This window comes from Cyanistes caeruleus, chromosome 6 (assembly GCF_971803275.1).
Source record: "Cyanistes caeruleus chromosome 6, bCyaCae1.hap1.1, whole genome shotgun sequence".
NCBI classification, from domain to species: Eukaryota; Metazoa; Chordata; class Aves; order Passeriformes; family Paridae; genus Cyanistes; species Cyanistes caeruleus.
In genome coordinates, this window is record NC_141706.1 from 30,391,395 (window position 1) to 30,411,194 (window position 19,800).

The following is a 19,800-nucleotide window of genomic DNA, read 5'->3' on the forward strand; positions in this document are numbered from 1 at the left end:
CTGTGACTAAGCAAAGCACATGCTAACTTGTCACACAAGTGGCATTTGTTAGTTTAACTGTGACCCTGTTACTGATATCATGTCTAACCTTTGGTTTCACTTTTTCACCTCATGGCCGCAAGTGACTAAGTCTTTTTCTCCAGCACCTCACATCAAAATTCAAGTAACTCCTTTTAACAACGTTAAATCTATTATTTCTTGGCTTTGCTGAATGTCAGCTTGTTCCACTGCAACAAATGGGAGGGCAGGAGGAGAAGTTGTTTTTTTTTTTCTCCGCCACCCTTTTTGTTCTAAATGCCCTCAGCACATCTGGTCCTGTGTGCTTCCTTTTCTTCTTTCATTTTAACATCCCCACATCTGCCAGAATCATTGATGGGCTTTTTTCTTCCATCATCCTTCAGAGAGGGGAAGAAGCAATGCCTGTGCAGAGAGCAGACCGCTGTCCCCCTTCCTGGAATGGACTAGCACTTTAGCACAGACCAGTAACATAGGGCTGCCTTGCTCTGCTTCCCGAATTTCTCTGCTCCTCCTCCCATGCCCAGAGAGACACTGGGTGCTCCAGAGACTTGTGGTGTGTGAGGAGTGACCCAGGCTCCAGATGCAGTTGGGTGGGTGCCACTGTGAGGCTCTGAGTGGTACCAGGACACGCAAGCCGGTGCAGTGGGGTGCTGGCTGACAGCTGCCTTGGCTGGAGGCTTGCCTCTGAGCATCAGCCAGCCCACGGCAGCAGCTGGCCAGTTTAAGCCATCAAGCTCACCAGCCACTTCAGCCACAGCAGCATAAAAAAAGCTCTGTGCAGATGCTTTGCCAAACCCTTTCTCGCAAAAGGGAGGAAAGCAAAACCAGGAGCGATGAGTCAAGGCCAGCAGCCCTGCAGAAGGGACATGTCACAACACCCAGCTGAAATTGAAATCAGCTGCAGGGAAAGGGCTGGAGTCGCACAGCAGAACACAAGAGCTCCAAAGAGCGACCATGCCCTCTGGTGTTCAACCCACGGCTCTTTGGACCTCTCCAAAACCCATCTGCCTCCCCTCTGCAGAGCACTAACCAGCCTCACTCACTGTTGGGAGCCTCTTGCTCCCAACACCTCCAACCACAGGACTCCCAAGCATCCCTGGGACATAAGATTTTTATGTCTACAACATCAGACAAACAAGAGACTGAGTGGCAAACTCAGAAAGGCCCAGAATGCCATGCAGAGAAACTGTGCAGCAGAAGCCAGGAAGAGCAGTAAGGATTTTCCACTGTGACATACACACATGTGCAGCCAAATCCTGACCAGGCTGATATGTTGCTCTACGAAGACCAAGGCATAGGGAGCCTGGGAATGGAACCTGGGACTTGTCACTACCTCCACATCTCCTCAGGGGCACTTGTGAGTGAGGTACTGGCTAGCCCCAACACTGTGTCTATCCTAGGAACTGGCTCCCACACAGCAACTATGTCCCAATAGCAATGGTGATTGTCTCCCAGGCCCTGTTCTTCCACCATTTCTGGCAGTCATAGCCTTACTGAACTTCAGACTGCTTCAGCTAAATTTTATTATTTATTATTATTTAATTTAGTCATTTAGCTAAACCACCCTCAGTGCTGTCACCTTAGGTCTTCCAAGCACTCAGCATGCATTGGGTCTAGGTGCTCATGCCCACACTGGCTAGGACAGAGGAGGAAGAGCTCAATTGACCTTCAATCCAAACTCCAGCAAAACAGAAGCTGCCATGTTAGCTGATCAAAGTCCAGCAGCAAGCTGCTCTTTAGAACAAAGTTAGTGACACAGGCATGAGGCAAGCAGCCTGGCTTTCAGTGGCCTTGGTTATTAGTAAAGACACAAGCGGGTGAGGTGGGGTGAGATGTGGGTGGGAGGGAAGAGAACTCTTGAAAAGAAACACTGCAGCAGCTGCTGGGACTGCGCAGCCTGTGCAAGCCAATAAAAATACCACATACTTATACACCGCTGGCCAGTGCTTTATCCTCCTGGATCCCCATCGGCTGGGCTGACTGCCCTGGAGACAAGGGAAGACACCTTTGTGGGGCAGGTGGAGTCTAGGGACACAAAGAGAGTGGTCAGCAAGCCATGAACACGCCTGGCTGCCCAGCACACAGCACTGTCCCCCCCTGCCCCAGTGCCATCTCTCCACCACACATACTCTCCCTGGCCTTGGCACTTGCAGATCCCAGGGGCTCCAGCGGCACCGTGCCACCACCCGTGCTGTCAGCCATGGAGGTCAATGCAGGCAACATGCCCATGAAGCTGAAGTCAGCAACACCATTTTTTCCCGAGGAGCCATTCAGCAAACATGAATGTGACACTCCTGTGTCTGCAATACTAACCCACCTCCAGCACAACCCAGCCAGCTGCAAGAGGGCACACTCAGGGACCAGCACCAGGCTGGCACAGAAAGAGGCGGCTTCCCTTCCTCCTTCCCTGTGCTGGCCTGGTTCCTGGCTGCTTTCTTTCACCTCGACTACTGGGTCCAGGCATGGATTTGAATTTCAAACAAATCATGAAGGCACTCTCCAAGCCTTGCATGGAGGAGCATTGTTTGGGCAGGGCAGAGCAGTTCACCTGTTCCCAACCCACTGGCCCCTGTGCATGGGCACCAACCCTTAGGAGCCCCAACTACCACCAGCCAGGGGCTGGGTAGCAAAGCTCTTGGTGACCCAGTACAGCTGGGAAGTGTCATTCTTGGGACCCCTCTGACGCCCACCCCCACCACATCTGCTTCCTCACTCATTCAAACAATGTTCAAACTTGTGGGTAGGTAAGGTTTGAGCTCAGGTCGGGGATCCTCAGCAGTAGCCTCTTCGGGAACATCTCCTGGCCCCACGCCAATGTGCAACTCTGCCAGAAGCTGTACTGGGGAGCAGGATACCTCCTCCCATGCATCTCAGCAGCTCTCACAGGACAGGAGCCCTGTAGCTTCATAATCCTGCCATCTGGCAGCCTCACATGGGTGCAAAATCTGTGCAGAAAACACCCACCCCACCCCCTGCCACACTTCAGCAGTGGCAGCTGCCAGAGTGCCTCACGCCATGTCCTCTTGTGTGGTGACCTCAAGCTTGGGCAGTAAGAGGCTTAGCCCTGGATCTGAGAGGCTCCTGGCCAGAGCCAGGGTGGCAAGGCAGGATGATGTACAGATAATCGGACCAAGTGGGAACTTTCACACAGAGGGGATGGCATGTGGCCATCTGCATGGCCCCTTCTCCCTCTCTTGGATGGCTACAGGCCACAGCTAGAGGCTGGGAGCTCAGGAGGAGGCTCCAAGCCATCTTAAGTACTTCTGCCCTTTGATTCTCAATCCTCATGCCACTGGGGAGCAGGCAGCAGGGAGCCCCCCTGCCCTCTGGCTCTGGATCCATACCTGGGCTGACAACGGCAAGCAAGGGACAGGCTGTTTGGCACACACATTTCCTGTGGAAGCCAAGCTGCACGAAAACAAGGGGAAAACCTTCTGCAAGAAGGTTCTGTTAGTTGCCCTGACTTCCTGGGTCAGCCAGCTGGGACACATGACATTCTTCAAAGCTATAGCATTTATATAGTGCTGAAGCCAGGGCTGCTCCTGCCCTGCAAAGAGATGAGATGCTGCTGGGAAGTAGGGAAAGGGAGACAGGATGAGTGGAGCTGGGAAAGAGCAAACACTAAGCTCTTGCCCATTGGTGCTGGGTGGGATTTTCACATTCTGGCTGGGTGCCCCCACGTGGGGCTGGGACTAGAGCTTGCCACAAGCTGGCATCCTGCAATAATGTCAGGGAGCCAGCACTAGCCCACGAGACACACCAAAGGAATCTCCCACCAACATGGAGCAGCAGCCAAAGGGTGGGACCACCTCCAAGTCAGACCTCTGTCAGCTCCCAGAGTGGGGCTTTCCCACCAGTGTCATGTACCTGCCAGCCTGCACCCTCAGCCTGGGCAGCATCCTGCATTCCCCCCAGAGACAGGTCTCCAGTTGTCACATCTGGGCAGGGCTTCTCTGAGATAGGGCATGCTCAGCTCATTTCCCTAGGCCCTGAACCACTGGGAAGGGCTGACAGACATCAGTTGGACAAAGCTCAGCTAGGCTACTTCCAGGCACAGAAGCAATGGTCACAGGTAGAAACTGGAACTGACAGCCTAACCAATACAGCACAGCCTGCCCAGCAGCCAGGGCTGAGACAGGAGGCCCATTAACTCCTACTGTCTGGGACAGCATGGAGTGGGAAGACATCCTCTCAGCTCCTCATCATGGCACAATGAGGAAGAGCTTCCCCTGCGGGCAGAGCTCACAGTTAAGTACGAAATTAGCAGCCTAAGGGATCAAGCCCTAAACTGCAGGCAGGAGGAGAACAGCATTGGGTCTAACACATATGTCTGGTGTGGACAGGACTCCATCCCTGCAGGCACCGGCCTGGCCAGCGCAGCCTCACTGCTTCCATTGGCAGAGCTTCACCCTCCACCTGGCGTCCTGATGGGGAGAAGAAGAAAGCCTCCCAGCTCCCAAACACAGACTGCAGCTGCTGCTGGATCTGCAAGTTGCAACAGAAACACAGAGTATACTTTTGTATTACTGGAGAGCTGGCCTAGAGAAAGCTCTTGAACTCAGGATTGCAAAGAGAGAGCCATTATTCTAGTGCCAATTCAAGAACCAGCAAGACAGGTTTCCCTAATTTCCACATCTAGCTCGTGCTCCCAAGCCAGATCTGCACCAGAGTCTCTACTTGAAAAAGTCTCCAGCAGAAGCCATTCACCTCCTGCCAGTACCCTATCTCTTCCAAAAAAGACTGTCTGTAGGTCCAAGGGTCGAGGAGTCAGCCTGCAGTCCTCGCTCTACTCTCGAACTCAGCATCTCAAAGTCAGCACTGGTTCAAAAGAACCAGCAAGCAAGTGAATGCATGGCTGTGAGGTAACTCAGGAGCTTCAGCTCACATAGTCACCTGGGAAAAAGAAAACAGAGCTCCACTGAGGCCAGAACTGCAAGTTAAATTCAGAGGCTTTGCCAAGTCTCTGAGACTCTCTGCTCCCCAGGCACTGCACAATGATGAGTGAAGGAAATCCTACACTGTGTCTCCCACTACCTTCCAGAGCTCAGGTTGCCTTTCGTGAGAGCATCACCCATTGCAGAGGGCTGGCCTCACCTTAAGGACATCTCCTTAGTCCCCAAGAGGACTCCCACAATCAAACAGCTCTCAAACTCTCCCTGTTTGCGCCACCCACAGCTCTGCCTCTCCCCTCTCAACACTGTATCCTTGCAAAGACCTGTGTCCGCTCCCAGTGCCTGACTCTCCTCCTATTGTTTTTGTTCAAAGGAGGAAAGCAGTCCATCAGCCTCCCTCCTTTCAGCCCCTTGAGGAGATTACAGAGTTTCCTGGAAAGGATGCTCCAGCTCATAAGCAGATTAGCAGGAGGTATCCCTGCCCATGGTGGGGTGGGGGGGGTGGAACCGGATGATCTTTAAAGTCCCTTCCAACCTAAACCATTGTATGATGCTATAATTAAAGGTCCTGACACCTTCTCTGAGCAGGCACGTGTCACTGTGGCAGCCTCTGCTCTGATCTTGGGAGTGCAGGGGAGCTGCCAGTGGGTGCCTGGGACTGGAGAGGCAAGGCAGGTGGCAGGCAGGGTCCACACCACAGGAGACCTCAGTCTCTGGAAGCAGTTAGACCCCCCCATGCTGATCCTTCCCTGCCCTATCTCACAGCCCCACTGTGAGCTGGCAGCTGTCCCAGTCTGGCTCCAATGTGAGGCTGCATTGGCTGCCAACAGGTACGGCTGCTCAGCATGCCCAGTGCTTTATTTTTCCCCTGTTCGGAAAACAGCCCCACAGAAGGTCAAGCCCTGAGCAGAGAGTACAGAGCAAATTCAGCAGCAGAAACAATTCTCTCAGCACATCCCATCTGCCCTGCAAGCAAGCCCAAGTGTCACTGCAGGGGACAGCTGGGGATTCCCACAGGTGACACTGGCCCAGGCCCAGCTAAAGCTACCCATCCATCACCTCTGAGCATGATGGGGAGGAGAGGCTGGAGGGTTTCAGTGCTAGTGGCATACAAAATCTGCATGCATGGAGGAGAAGTAGGAAGATGATTGCTCAACAGCTAGCTGGCAGCAAGGTGCCTTGTGAAAAAGCTTGTCCCGAGGGAAACACTGCTCTCAGTCTGCCAGCCTGCAGAGCACAAACTTCAGGCTCCTCACTACCATCTGGGATTACCCCAGGGCACCTGGGGCTTACCCCACTGGCAGCCTCTCTACTGCACCTGCACAGGGCAAAGTGGGTCCAAGGGCCAGCGGCTTAGAGGGCATCCCCCACACAGCAGAGATGGGGAAGGCTGGGCTGCTGTCCCAGTGGCACATCGTTCTCAGCTTTCACATGGGTGTAAGCATCAAGCTGCAAGAAAGACAGCGACAAGTGACGTCCCAGAAAGATGTAGGCGGGTGCTCGGCTCAGTTTCTTGAGTGCCGTTTACCCACAGGTTGTGCCACCCACAGACCTTTCCTGGAGCAGTGGCAGGCAGCCCTAGCTCACCTGCAGGCTCCAGCACAAGACTTGCCAAAGGATAACAGCTAAAACCTTGGTCTCGTGCTCTGCTGGACTACCATCTGCCTGCTGCCCCACTGGTGGCTGTGGTCCCTGCTTATGCTATCACACCAGCCAACATACTTCCTTTGAAGTGGGATTTGGTACAGAAGCTCTGAAGCTCAGAGGGAAGATCCATTTCAGCATCCCACTTCATTGGCACGGGGGTGAGCAAGAAACGGGCATTGTCACCAGCACTTACACTCCTTCCCCAGTTCCTCCCTGGAAAGGGTGAACTGTGCAACTCACTCATAGCACAAGAAACAGGGCAGCTAGAAAGGCAATTTAATCCTAACCACCACCTCTTATCTGATCTGAGCCCAAATCTCTTGATCAGCCCAATTAAAAGAATTACCCATCCACGACCTGGATGCATGTATTGTGCACTTGTCTCTGTCTACTCTAGAGCCAATTACTCCACCCTCCTGTAAGGCAATTATAAGGTAGAGAAATAAGCCTGCTTGCACAACACGGGACTAATGTATTGTACCATCAGAGTGCAGAGCTTGGGGGCTCACCTTTCTGTTGCCTCAAATCCCCCGAGGGCTCACCTGCCTTGGGGACAGGACAGGCTCTCTTGTCATTTTGCAGACCCCTGCCTCACCAGGCTATGCTTCCCAGTGTTTCTACAGGCAGAGTGTACACTGGGTGTCCACCTCAGGATACCTCTCTCCTTGAAGCCAGGGCTCTCCAGAGACCCACTCAAGGCAGTGAGCAAATTCCTCCCCATTACCTAAGCTTCCTCTAGACCTGTTTCCCAGCCACATGTGGCTCTGGGTAAAGCTCAGAATAGAAGTGGGTGCAAATTTCCTCACCGATGGCTGCTGGAAAGCATTTGGTGGGTAGGGGCTGGCTGTACTTCTTGACAAAATGAAGCGTAGCACAGCCTTCCCTCATAATTCCCTCAGAGGACGTGAAGAAACTTCATGCCATCCCCTGCTCCAATGCTCAGGTGGGCATGAATTCAGTGGCATGCAGCCAATTATCCTGCATGACTTCCCATTGAGTTTACCTCCCACTGGTGTGCGTGGGAGCTCCTTCAGTCTCAGAGGTCCATGGGAATCTCTCCTCCCTATCCTGCAGTTCTGTGTGCTGCATTCATCACCCTGAGCCAGAGGGACCTGGGTCCCTTCCTCAGCAGCAGAAGGGTGAGAATGCACTAAACAACCCAGCGGCCACTTCCAGCTGTCCTGGTGGGCCTACTAGCCTCCTCCAGCTCCTCCTGCCATCCCCCTCGCCTCTCCCCATGTGTATACACTGCCAAAGGTTGTTCACATGTGGAAAACTTCCCCTTAGCTCTGATCTACATTGCAGTAACAGCAGCCCGAAGCCCCAAGACTCAGAGAGAGATGCCACACAGTATTGGCAACAGGCCAGAGACTGCCAGGATCTCAAGGCAGCCATTGTCAGCAGCTCTGAAACCAAAGCAGAGAACACTGCTCTGTGGTGGAGTGACCTTGAAAACCATCCACTCCCAGGTCCGGCTTGGAGGTGGAGGTTGAAATTGGAGCCTTTCTCCTGCAGTCAGCACGTGTGATACCACTCTGGTGGCATTGCATCCTGCTTCAACTGCTCCCATATGCCAAAAATACCCATAAGATGTAGAAAGTTTGTCACAGGGCCACCAACATGGCTGAGGGCAACAGTTATCAAGCACAGGGAAAGGATAAGATAATGGAGGTGGTTGGGCCTGCAGAAAAGTTCGAGAGGGAACACTGTCCCATACTATCTTCAGCAACCTGATGGGAAAGTACAGAGAAGACTGGGTCAGATGCTGCCCAGCCGTGCACGGTGACAACCTGAGAGGGACCAGGCACAGGCTGCAACAAAGGAAACAGAACAGTTATTACAGGAAAAAAATCCCAAGTACCTGAAGCACAGCAGTGGGTGTCCATGGAAGCTGTGCTCTCTACACCCTGGCAACATTCAAAACTCAACATCAGCAGCCTGATCAATTCGACCCTGCTTTGAGACAGCAGTGTGTACCAGGTAATCTCCAGAAGTTCCTTCAGACCTCAGTTATTCAGTGTTTTCAAAGACCTCCGGATGGCAGAGGTACCAGGCTCGGGTACTTAGAGGTACTTGGTTTACATGGTCCAAATCCCCAGGAGGCCAAGAGAGAGGCTAAGGGAGGCACAAGGAGCCCAGCTGGCTCTGGGACGGATACATGTGAAGCGGGGATCCCAGCCGGCAGCGCGGGACGAGCGCAGCCATCCCCCGGCGCGGCAGGACTGCCAGTGTCGCCGGCGAAGCAGGGGCCGGGCGTGCGGGGATGGAGACAGGCAGCCCCGGGCGGGTGGAAGCGAATCCCCCAGAGACAGGACTCCGATTCCACGGGGACCACAGCGCCCGCAAGGAGGGCAATGCTCTCCAACTTCCCATCACTCGTGCCAAGAGCTTGAAAGGAGGGAAAAGCAAACTCACCCCGCTCCATCCCCACACCCTGTCCGGCATCCCCCTGCGGCTGCGCTCAGCCGGGGTCAGCCCCTCGACCGGGCCTGGTGACGGCCCGGCGGCAGGAGGTTCTTTGGGGGCCGGTGCTCCGCCGCCTCTGTTCCGGATGCTCCAGCCGCGTACAGCCAGCCCTTCCCCGGGAGCCTAGCTCCCTCCGGCCCCGCTCCGCCGCCAGGTGCCGGGGTGGCGGCGCAGGCACCACCCGGAGCCCGCCCGCCCGGCGGGACCCGCCGTCCGCCCCGCCCGGTGCTCACCTGCGCCCGAAGAGCTTGAGGCCAGTGAAGCGCTTGCTGTGGCGGCGGCCCAGCGGAGGCGGCGGCAGCGGCGGTCCCCACTCGGGCTCGGCGCCGCCTGACGCCCCGGAGGAATCGGCTGTGGCGGCGGCGGTGTCGGAGGAGGCGGCGGTGTCGGAGGAGGCGGCGGAGGGCGAACCGCCGGACAGCGGGGGCTGAGCCGCCTGCATGGCCGAGCTCAGGGCTCGGCGCCGCCACCACCGCGGTTCCGAGCCAGGGGAGGGCACCGGGGGCGGGCGGGGGGCGCGGCCGGCCCGGGCTCCCGCCCCACCGGGGCTACGGGCAGGCGGGCAGGAAGTGCGGCCGCTCACCGGGGCACCGGCGGCACCGGCGGCAGCGCCGCCTGCCGAGCGCGGGGACCGGGGCTGGCGGCGGGGCCCGTCCCGTGGCCCCGCGCCCGGCGCCGCCGCCTCAGGAAGCCGCGTGTCAGCCCCGCCGCCGCCCCGCGCTCGGAAGAGGCTCGGCGGCAGAAGCGGAGCCTCCCCCTGCCTCCGCCTCCCATTGTTCGCCGCCGGACGGAGAGGACGGAGCCAAACAGTCCTGCCGTCGCCACCGCCCTCTCCGGGGACCGGGAGCCAGCGCCGGCCTTGTCGCCGAGGCCAGCACCGAGACTCTTACCCAGCCCGGCGAGCGCCTGTCCCGCTTCTCCCTGAGCCCAGCGACAGCGCTGGCTCTGCGGGCGGCGGCAGGGGCTGGCCTGCTCGTTGTGGCTGCCAGTCCAGGCAAAGAGCAGCTCTCCCAGCCCTCCTTTGCATGGAAAATGTGCCGGCCGCAGTGGCAGCTTCCCCGCTTCCCAAGGGTGCGGAGCCAGGCTGAAAGCCGGGGCTGCAGGGGCTGCCAGGACAGGGCCCCCGCTGCCCGCTGCCCGCTGCTCCTGCCATCCCCTAACAACCCGGGGCAGGTCCCACGGGCAACCTCAGAGACCAGCCCTTTCCAAGAGGGCTGCTGGGGATGGGGACACGCTTGCCGGCTTCCCAGAGACCGACAGCCCAGGCAGAGCCGGGCTAGCCCGCTGTGCTCACAGGCTGGGCATCGAAAGCGCTCTCGCGGGCCTCTGGCATCCTGGCTGGGAGGCTGTGCTGCGCAAGCCCAGGCGCTATGAGAAGAGGAGGGGATTGCGGGCGAGGCCCTGGGCAAGCACAGGAAGCCTTTCCCCCGGCCCCCGAATCACGGGCTGTCAGCGCTCGCCACAGCACCTTAGCCCCCCAACAGTAAGAGGAAGGTGGCAGAGCCCAGCTCGGTGGGTACCTTATATCTACGTCCCCCGGAGGGCTCTGGGGAACGTCCCAGGAGCGGTGCCGCCACATCTGCCGCAGCATAAGCTGATGTGCTCAGCCAGCCCGGGGTTCACTCTCGCTCTTCCTCCCCCAGCAGCCGCTTTCCGGAGTCATCCCGAGGGCAGGTCCCTGGCAGTGCTCCTCCGCCCGGCCGGGGCCCCGGCTTTGTTTGCACCCTCCACCTGGTTCCTCTCTCTGCACTTCCTGGAAGTGTGAGGGCGGCTGTCATCGCGGCCTTCTTCCCACGGCTCTGGCCACCTCCTCTGCCGGGCCTCCGGGGAAGCCTCGTGTGCACCCTCGGCAAGCAGGAGCACGTCCTGGCGCGCTGGCTGAGCGCCGAGGAGCCGCACCTCCCTTGCTGGGTGGTTCTTTGAATGCCCCCAGACTTGAGACAGCCCCCCAAAGCTGCCCCAGCACCACCATGTACACCAGGCCGTGGCGGTGGGGTTGTCCTCCCGCCACGCACCCTGGGCCATGCACATCCTTACCCTGCAGGGCACCACAGCACTCACAACTCCTGGGTGTTTATGTCCTCCCTGTGTGGCAGGGAACAACAATTGAAAACAAGCTCCAGCATCTGCTCAATCTGTACTGGAGTTCATTGAAAAAACTCTTTGGTAAACCAGGAATGGGCAATGTGAAAAGTAGAAGCATCTAGGAAGCTCCCGGCTATCCTCCAAAAAATGGAGAAACTGCCTGATATTCATGATCCATCCCCCAGTCTGGGGTGACACAGCCTAAACCTGCAGGCCCGGCCTGTCCCCACCTCCAAAAACCCCAGCTCTTCACAACCAGATGCTACTTGGTGTGCTCTTGCTCCAGGAAAGCTTCGTATCACCAAGAGGGTCTGTGGTCAGCCTCTATGGGCCAGAGAAAAACAACCAAGCAAAGCTGATCCTGGCAGCTTGCACAGATGGCATTTCTAAAGGGGCACATGGTCTTGCTTTAAACTCCATCATCAAAAGGGAAAAAAAACCATTGATGGACCTTGATCTCACCAGGCAAGCTCTGAAACTGAACACAACCCACTGCATTAATTGCTGTGCAGAGAGAGGAAAAGGCAAGTCCTGGATGCCTAACTTCAGCTCACAGATCAGGGAGGAGAGAGTTTTATTATTGTGGAAAGGGTTCGTCATCCCCGCTGCTTTGCATGCCATGATGGGTTGGTTGCATTTTCTCCCTGCCTGCAGACATTTCCCTTTCATGTTTCATTCTCTGTCTTGTGGTGTTGATGTCTAGTCCTCTTACCCAGGAGTATCAGGAGTACTGGGGCTTGGTGGGGCTGTTGGAGAAGTAACACACCCTGCCCTGGGTCCTTTACCTTCCTCCGTATGCTGTGTCCATGTGTCCTTTCACAGTTCTGTCCCTTGGCCTTGGTGCAAAACTATGGAGGAGCCCCTAGAAATCCCAGTCCTTTCTGTTCTTGGTCAGGAGACCAGAGAAGACAGACCCTGCTGCACAGGCTTCTCTGTGGGCAGCACAGGAGAGGGATAGGGATCACTGTGCTGGATGATGAATTGGCACCCTTGTTTTCGTGCTGGCTTGCGCAGCACCCTGGTACTGAAAGGATTAAGCTGCCTGCTTCAGCCGAACTCAGCAGGATACCTGCCTGTGGGATACTTTGTGAACAGGGATCAGATAAGGGAAGGAGTGGTCAGAGGAAGGGATGGCTCTTGTTTCAGGCATCCCAGCTCTCCCCACCCAGCAGTGTTTGGATGCAGCTTGGCATTGGCCCTAATACTGGTTAGTGCCCCTAACAACCTCCCTGCTGGCCTGCTCGGGGAGCCACACCCCATGGTCCCCCTGCACACCTACACCACATGCAAGGCTGAGGCTGTGGTTGTGGGGACAAACAGGGGAGGGAGGATGTGTTCTGCTGCCTCAGACAGCTGACCTGGCTTGCCTGATGTGGAAAAACCACAGCAGGAGGAAGGGCAGGAGCATCCCCTCTGGCAGGAGCAGGGTCTTGGGTCAGTTTAAACCAGGGAGTGTGTCTGGTTTAAGATGGGGCTTGCAGCTGCGTTAAGCCATCCCTCCCTGGCATGCTGCAAGTATGTAGCTATGCTACACAGCTGGGCTGTACCTACAAACACAGTGTTTCTCCAAAACTGCTTCTTTGGATGTTTCTATCTCTTGTTACACACAGTGCCCTATACACTTCACCACTGCCTTGCACGTAGGAACATCCAGAATGAGAGCCAGAATGAGAGTGAGCACACACGAGCACTGTGCTCCAAGCACAGGGTGATGCCAACTCTAAATCCATCCCACCCCTGTGCCATGCACTACAACCTGTGTCTGACAGTGAGGACCAGCAGACCTTGTCCCTGCTTCTGGAAATAGTTGGGGCAGGGATAGTGGGACTCTTGTCACCTCCAACCGAAGTCTGTGAGGAGCCACCTACTCATTTCTAGCACTTTCCTCTGGCCGTGCCACTCCTCTCCCCTGGTACACAGAGGGATGTGGAGACATCTGTCTCTGTCAGAGTGGAGCAGGCTTGGCTTGCTGGAAACGAATGGGAATTTGATTATGCTGCTCTGCAGAGCAGGGCTAACACGATTAAAAGGCCAGCAGCCAGGACTCGGAGGAAGGAGATCCCCTCTCTGTCCCTTTCTCCCTGCTGACAGTGGAGGCTCTCCTTTCCTTCTTCCTCAGCCCCTGCGCTGCCCAGGCTGTCCTGGGACTTCACAAACATCCAGAGTCCAGATCTGAAGTCAAAAGGAAGAGAAGACAGCAGGGAGTTGCAACCATCTTCCCCTGGGCCCCTCAGGGCTCCTACCTCCCTCTCTCCAGCAGCTCCTGCCAGTTCTCCCCTCTGGCCTGCCTGCTCTATGACCAAGCTCCCTTGTTATTTACATTACAAAGCAGCCCCCTCTGCTCCACTCTGCGGGTTATATTTAGCTCCCTGGCACAGAACAGCCTGTGAGTTGTATTAGCTGTGTCCTATCTGCCAGCCGGGGAGCGCGCTGAGCAGCCGAGGTGCCTCACATCTCCCTAGCAGGGACGGGAGCTGGCTTGGGGGCACGGAGGGACACAGGACCCCCTCTTCCCGCTGCCAGAGATGGCTGTGTGGAGCCCTCTGGTGCGTGGGCTGCTCCAGGCGCTACCTCCGGACGTGACCGAGAGCCGAAGGGTACGAGTCTGACACCTGGCATGTCCCCCGCCCCATGAGAGAGCTCATACAGGAGCTTTGTGTGCTTGTGGTTTCCTTTCTGCGTAAACAACCCTCCGGGCTGGGTTGCTGGGAGCAGTGGCAGTGACAAAGGCTACTGCTGCAAGCATCACCCCGAAAGCAATGATGAAATTGAGAGGGAGCCCACAGCTGCTCAGGAGAGGTTGAAGGGTGCTGCTGTGAACGGCCACCACCTGCCCCAGGCCTCTGGCTCCAGGTGGGCTTTCCCTACAGCAAAGTTCTGCCAGCCTCTAGCTTGCCCTATTGCCACTGGAGCTACCCAACCCGCGGAGCTAGAAATGGTCCTGCCCCACCACAAAACCTTGTTGGAGACACTCAAAGCAAGCAGGAGCTGACTTTTGACTCCTCTTGGCCAAAGTGCCTGTCTGGGGATTGAGGCACACAACCCTGGTATTTGCTCCAGGTTTGCTGTGGTGACAAAGGGCATTGGGTCCTTCTGGCATTGCAGAGGCACCTCCCTACTGGGAAAATTGTCCCAGAATGTGCAAATCTGGTGCACAAGCCAGCATCATTAATAAGTTTGGCACGAAACTGCTACTCAAAGCCCTAAATATAACCTGAGTGCTGAGCTCTCTTCCACCCGCCCAAGGCGCCTCCATACACCGTGGCAGCTATTTATGGAAGGAACTTTATTTCCATGGGATTAATATAATTTCTGCTCATTTCAAAACCTTTATATAGCAGCTTATGCCGCCTGCCCCTCGTGATGACTAATGGGTCCCAGCAGGAGCAGGCAGGTTGGCAGCAAGGGGACTGGGGCCTCCAACCTTCAGCTGACATTGAGGGTAACTGTGATGCCCACAGGCCATGGATGAGGTCTTCCAAACTCTGTACCAGGGTTCGTGTCTCCACAGCGTGACAGCACAGCAAGGGGATTTCTGTCAGTCCCCTAGGACTTCCCATGCTACAGGAGGGGCACATAATGGAAGGTTAGCCCACCTTTGGGTAAAAGCTCCATCACCACCTGACCTGCCTGAGGAAGTAGCCAGACCCAAAACTACATGGGTGTCATAGGTAACAAGAAGATACATTTCCATCCCCAGACACTTCCATTTCTCCTTCCCTTGGTTTGGCTGTGGAAAACGCAAGGTGGAGAGAACAGCTCATCCCAAGCACCATTTTTTCCTTTGCTGCTGGCCTGCAGGTTACTGTGGCATTCCCTCCAGCCTCTCAGAATCCTCACTTCTGCATTGCACAGGGCAAAGTCCTTTGCAAAGGGACCCCTTATGAGGACTGTGTAGGACAGAGGGGCCTTCTGTAAGGGCAGCACAGGCTAGAGCATGTCAACTGAGCCACCTGCTTAGGGTGGCTGGGGTGGGATGGGCAGGGTGTATAAAATCCCTAGCAACCTTAGATAATTCTGGAACAAATTCAGGCTGATAATTTAGGTTGCAATATGGTCCCTTCTTCCCCTGGGGAGGCTGGAAAATTGTAGCTGGCTAATCTGTTAGCAAAAATGCACATCTGGAGAAGACAGCTAAGAGGAGAAAATCCTGCTCTGGTTGGCACAGTAATTCCTCATCCTCTGTACCATCAGGGCAGAGACCCTCCTAGCTCTGCCTGGTGCCTCAGTGAGCAGCCCTGGGTACATAAGGAGGGCCAGGAGGGCTGAGTGTTGCCCCAGCTCGTGGCAAGGCTCAGGGACACAGGGCACCTGAGGAGGTCTCTGCCACCCCGGCTCCTGCTTGCCACCCACCACACGAATAACAAGTGCTGGGGATGAGTCAGCCTCGGGGCCCCTCCTGCTCTGCAGGCACTAATAAGGTTTCCCATTAGTTCCCATTACTGCAGTATTAGAGAGCAATTTGCTCACAGCTTGCACTGAAGCCCTTGTAAGGGGAGAAAAAGGGCTGCAGATGGGGGGTGACTGACAGCTCCTGCCCAAAATCTTCAGTCTGGCAGAGCTCTGCACCCCAGGGTCCCCAAGACCCTGAGGCAGGAGAGCTCATCCAGCCTCTGTCTGCCGTGGCAGTGGGCATGGCACCAAGATCCTCCATGTCAGTTTTCCATCTGCTTGTAAACTATGTGGCACTTGCCACATGCCACTATGTGGCGTGTGACATGGAGCTCAGAAGGACACAGACATCTGTGCTAAGCCGGCTCTGGAGAATGGTAAGAAGGCAGCTCCTGCCTCCTCCCCTCCTCTCAGTCCCAGGGTCAGTCCTGCAATGCTCAGTGTTTAGTCTGGGCTGGTGCAGGGTCAAAGGATTTCTCCTCACTTACACCTGAGTGCCATTCTGCAAAAGTTGGGGGTAAGTAAATCCTAGAAGGACTTAAACACACTTCTAGAGAAAGAAAGGACAGGGTGGGACACCAGACCTTATTTGTTGTGACACAAGAATAGAGTTGAAGTCCTGGAGATGTTGACCCAAGTATGATTTCGGACATTATGGTTGGAATTGGGAATAGAAGCTCACCTGAGTATTACCAGGCAGTGGCTCCCATAACCCCTGTGAGAGCTATGAGAACCACTCTTCACCTCTGCCAGCTTGGCTTGGTGATAGCAGGGATGGGTAAGCACAGGAGTTGCAATGGAAGACTCACACCAGTCAGGAAAGATCTCTTGCTGCAAGGTATCCCCAAAAGGCCCAGACCACTGCCTAGGAAGCATCACAGCCCCAGGATGGGAATGGGGAGTTGGACAGAAGGAAAATAAGGGGGTCTGCAAAGGTGACAATGAGACTGCTACTCTAGAGGGGGTTGTTGCATGCAGTGGGAAGGACTGGACTAACTGTTTGCTTTGTTTCTATGCTGAGATGGTTTCTGGTGGGAATGTGCTGGTGGCTGGTGGAAAGAGCCAACCCTAACCCCAAGGGAGGGAGATTCCTCAGGGACAGGCCACTCCAGTGCCCCAGTGCAACCCTGACACTTGGGGACCCAGGTGTTCCTACCTGTAGGAGACCTGCTTTCTGATGGCCAAGTGCAGGAACTGCTCCTCCACCTCCGCCACGGCCACTGCCCCTCTCATCTCCTCCCAGGCTGGATCCATGCTGCGAAGGCCCACGCGTTGTGCTCGCCCAGTGCTCTCTGTATCTGCTGCTCCCCGGAGGCTTGCTGTGGCTCCCCTGGCCACCTCACCGTCACTCCTGGCAGGGGAGAAGTCTCTCCAGCTCCCAGGACCTTCAGCCATGCTGGAGTGATGTGTCTCTCTAGGCGAGGAGTCCCACTCTCCCCCTGGAACTTCTTGGGCAGCCCGATCTTGTCCCACAGGGTCCCACAGTGCTGCTCTGCTTTGCCTCCCTGGGGCTGTGGGACAATCCCAGCAAGGCTTAACTCCCTGAGGGAGCGCAAACACGAGAAAAAACAGTGTCCAACTTTTTGCAGTGGTATTTATTGGTCTCTTGATAGCAGCTTGAGTAGCTCAGATGCAGCAGCTCAGCCTCCTGCCGTCTCTATTGCCCTGCCACTCTGAAGCGGAGGAATATCTGGCACACACCCGGAGATGCTGGTGCTGCTCCTCGGAGGTGCTGGCACCGTGAGAGCAGTGGGGAGGGAGTGGGGAACACAGCGGTCGCTGGAGAAGCACAGTCCAGGGATAGAGATGATTGCAAGTGAGCGAAAAATAGCTTGGATTGCCTTCTGCGAGGTCCCTCTGGAGCCAGGCAGTTCCGTCAGTGTCCCCGGCAGCAGCAGCTGAGCGGGAGCAGCAGGGAAAGGTAGGCAGTGAGGAAAGTGCCTGTGCACAAAACCTGGAGCAGCTCTCAAAAGACAAGGCAGAAAGTGAGCATGAGTGTGTGCTGTGAGCGTGGGGAGGGGGCTGCGGGGAGCTGACATCCAGCAGGCAGCCTGGTGTCACCTTAGAGACACTTGGAACTGGCACTTAACTCTTTGCAGTCTGGGAAGGAAAAGGAGGGTGACAACTCAGCTGCCCCTCTCTGCCTGCAGTCCAGCTGGCACCTGCCTGCCTGCAAGGGCTGCTCAGGGAGCTGGGTCTCGGCCACTTGTCTTAACCAGACCTGCTGTCAGGTAAAGTCAGGTACCCTGGAAAACTGCGTGGCAGCAGCAGCCCCAGCAGAGCAAAGTACCTGCTGTTGTGCCCGGTCATCCAACATGGATGACATCTGTCCAGGGACAGGGTCCCCACCTGTGGACAGTGGTGCCCATCTGAGCAGAGGTACTGCTGTCCTTCCAGCTGGCTCACTCAGCTTGTCGCCACTTAGGAGGCTGCATTATCCCTGATTTTAACTCATTCAAGTAAATTTTTCTCCAATCTTGGCATCCAGAGGTAGAAATGACCTTTTGTTCTCTGCTCACATCCATCAGAAAAGTTGCAGCATTTATTTGTCCCAGGCAGAGGCTGGACTTTGTGACCTGAGTCCCTGCCCACCTTGGTGCTACCTGTCAGCTGGGGTAAGAGATCCCTACAAAGCTCCCATATGTGCCTGATTTGTCTGTCCCAGATTCACATGCTGTGCCTTTACCTGCTAGACCCTGGAAAATTCAAACTTTGTGTCTATAAAAGCCATCCCCTGCTTCATGGCAAGGTCCTACAATCATGTATTGCACGAAGAGCACATTGCAGTCACCTGTAATCCCAGTGTTTTCCCATGAAAGTCTGGTATGATGGGAGTAGGAACCCATTCTCAACCAGCTCTGACTGTTGTATGACCTTGGGAGTCATCAGGAGCATCTCATCCCTTGTGGCAGCACTCTCCATCACCTCCATATGGCCCTGTGGCACCTCTGCTGCAGGGTCCCGTGGAACAGCACACTCCCATGCCACTTTTGACCCCAACCTGGGAAACAGCAGGGGCTGAGGAAGTGCTGTGGCTTTTCCTGGTAACCACAGTCCACTGGCACCTCCAGTTCAAGCTTTTGTCTGGTCCTAAAAGTCACAATGACATCTCTCTCTGGCTGTGCCTCCTGGGGGATTTGTTTCTCTCGGGCACAGCAGCCCCCAAGCCCACTCCTCCATGGAATCGTGACTGGCAAGGGAGCCCCACACCCTCCTCGCTGTGTGACTCAGCCCCTCCAGCCCCCACAGGGGTTTTGTTCTCCTTGAAAGCTGGAGTGCTGCTGGGTGAGCCCTCCCCCAGCAGCGCTGTGCACAAGCACAGCTGGCCCTGGGGAAGCAGATTTACCTTCACTTGTGGGGACAGAGACCTGCTTGGGAGCTTGCCAGTACTCCCTGCATGGGTGCATGGCCCCACTCCATGTCCTCCTGCTGCCCACAGGGCTGGGAGCAGGCTGTGCAAAGGAAGAAGCAGTGGTGGGGGCCCAGTGGCACCTGTTCTTCTAACCACCCACAGTGAGATGCTTCTCTTTCTGGCCTGGGCTCTTCCTGGCCTAGGGAGCCTCTGTTGCCATGGACTGTGAGAGCCACCTTCACCTGTGCCAGCTGGGCTGTTAGGGCAGGACAAAAATGGGCTGCCCAGAGGTGCTACTGGGGATGCAGGATGCTGGTCCCCTCTTGCTCCCAGGGAACTTTGAGGAATATGTGTCTTATGGTTAAAGAAGTTTGTGGCCATCAGGCTGAGGAAGTGGATGGCTGGTCAGGGATTGATACAAATAGAAAGCTGGGTGAGAGCAGGGTCCAGACTTCCAGGTAGGAAGTAAGGGAGAGCATTTCTCACTGTTGGGTGTGTCAATGCCATAGGAAAGGAGCTTCAAGGTGGGAAGCAGACACAGGAGACCCCTGAGCCAGGCACAGCAGAGCCCTGAACTAACAGCGCTTTTGGTCAAGTCAAAGTAAAGGGCTGGACAGTAGGTGCCTTTAGCATTCCCAAGGGACCTGATCTTGCTCCACAGAAACCCTCTCTGTGGGGAGGAGCTGCCAGCAGAGGATTTCTACCTTTCTTCCCACATGCCAGATGGTATAGCTGATACACAGGCTGGGCAGGCCAGATTTTGTTTGGAAGAGGAGACATCACAGGATATGCCTGCATGAGGGGATGTAATGGCTTGCACAGGCCTCTGCATCTCTCTCTTCCCACCTGACTCTGCTGGATATTTTGTGTTTCTGTCGTGAATGGGGTCACCCTTCACTTAGAGCTCCCTGAGGACTTGGGAAGAGCAGGCAGATGCTGCCTGAGGAT

The 19,800-nt window shown here is 55.9% G+C and overlaps 1 protein-coding gene across 7 annotated transcripts in view; it reads right to left on the bottom strand.

Moving 5' to 3' along the window:
- DGKZ (diacylglycerol kinase zeta) overlaps positions 1–17,166 on the bottom strand; it is a 52,957-nt gene extending 35,791 nt beyond the window's left edge. The window contains exons 1-2 of one of the 7 annotated variants that reach the window (XM_086893689.1): positions 10,544–10,824; positions 1,945–2,043 (exon numbers count right to left, since the gene is read on the bottom strand). In XM_086893689.1, coding sequence (XP_086749815.1) covers positions 1,945–2,043; positions 10,544–10,614 — 170 coding nt within the window. In that variant the 5' untranslated portion in view covers positions 10,615–10,824. Of the gene's footprint in view, positions 1–1,944; positions 2,044–9,256; positions 9,559–10,543; positions 10,825–16,656 lie in introns of those variants that run through there. The other 6 variants (XM_086893686.1, XM_086893684.1, XM_023928118.2 and 3 more) reach the window with 6 other exon arrangements.
- Between the last annotated feature and the right edge of the window lie 2,634 nt (positions 17,167–19,800).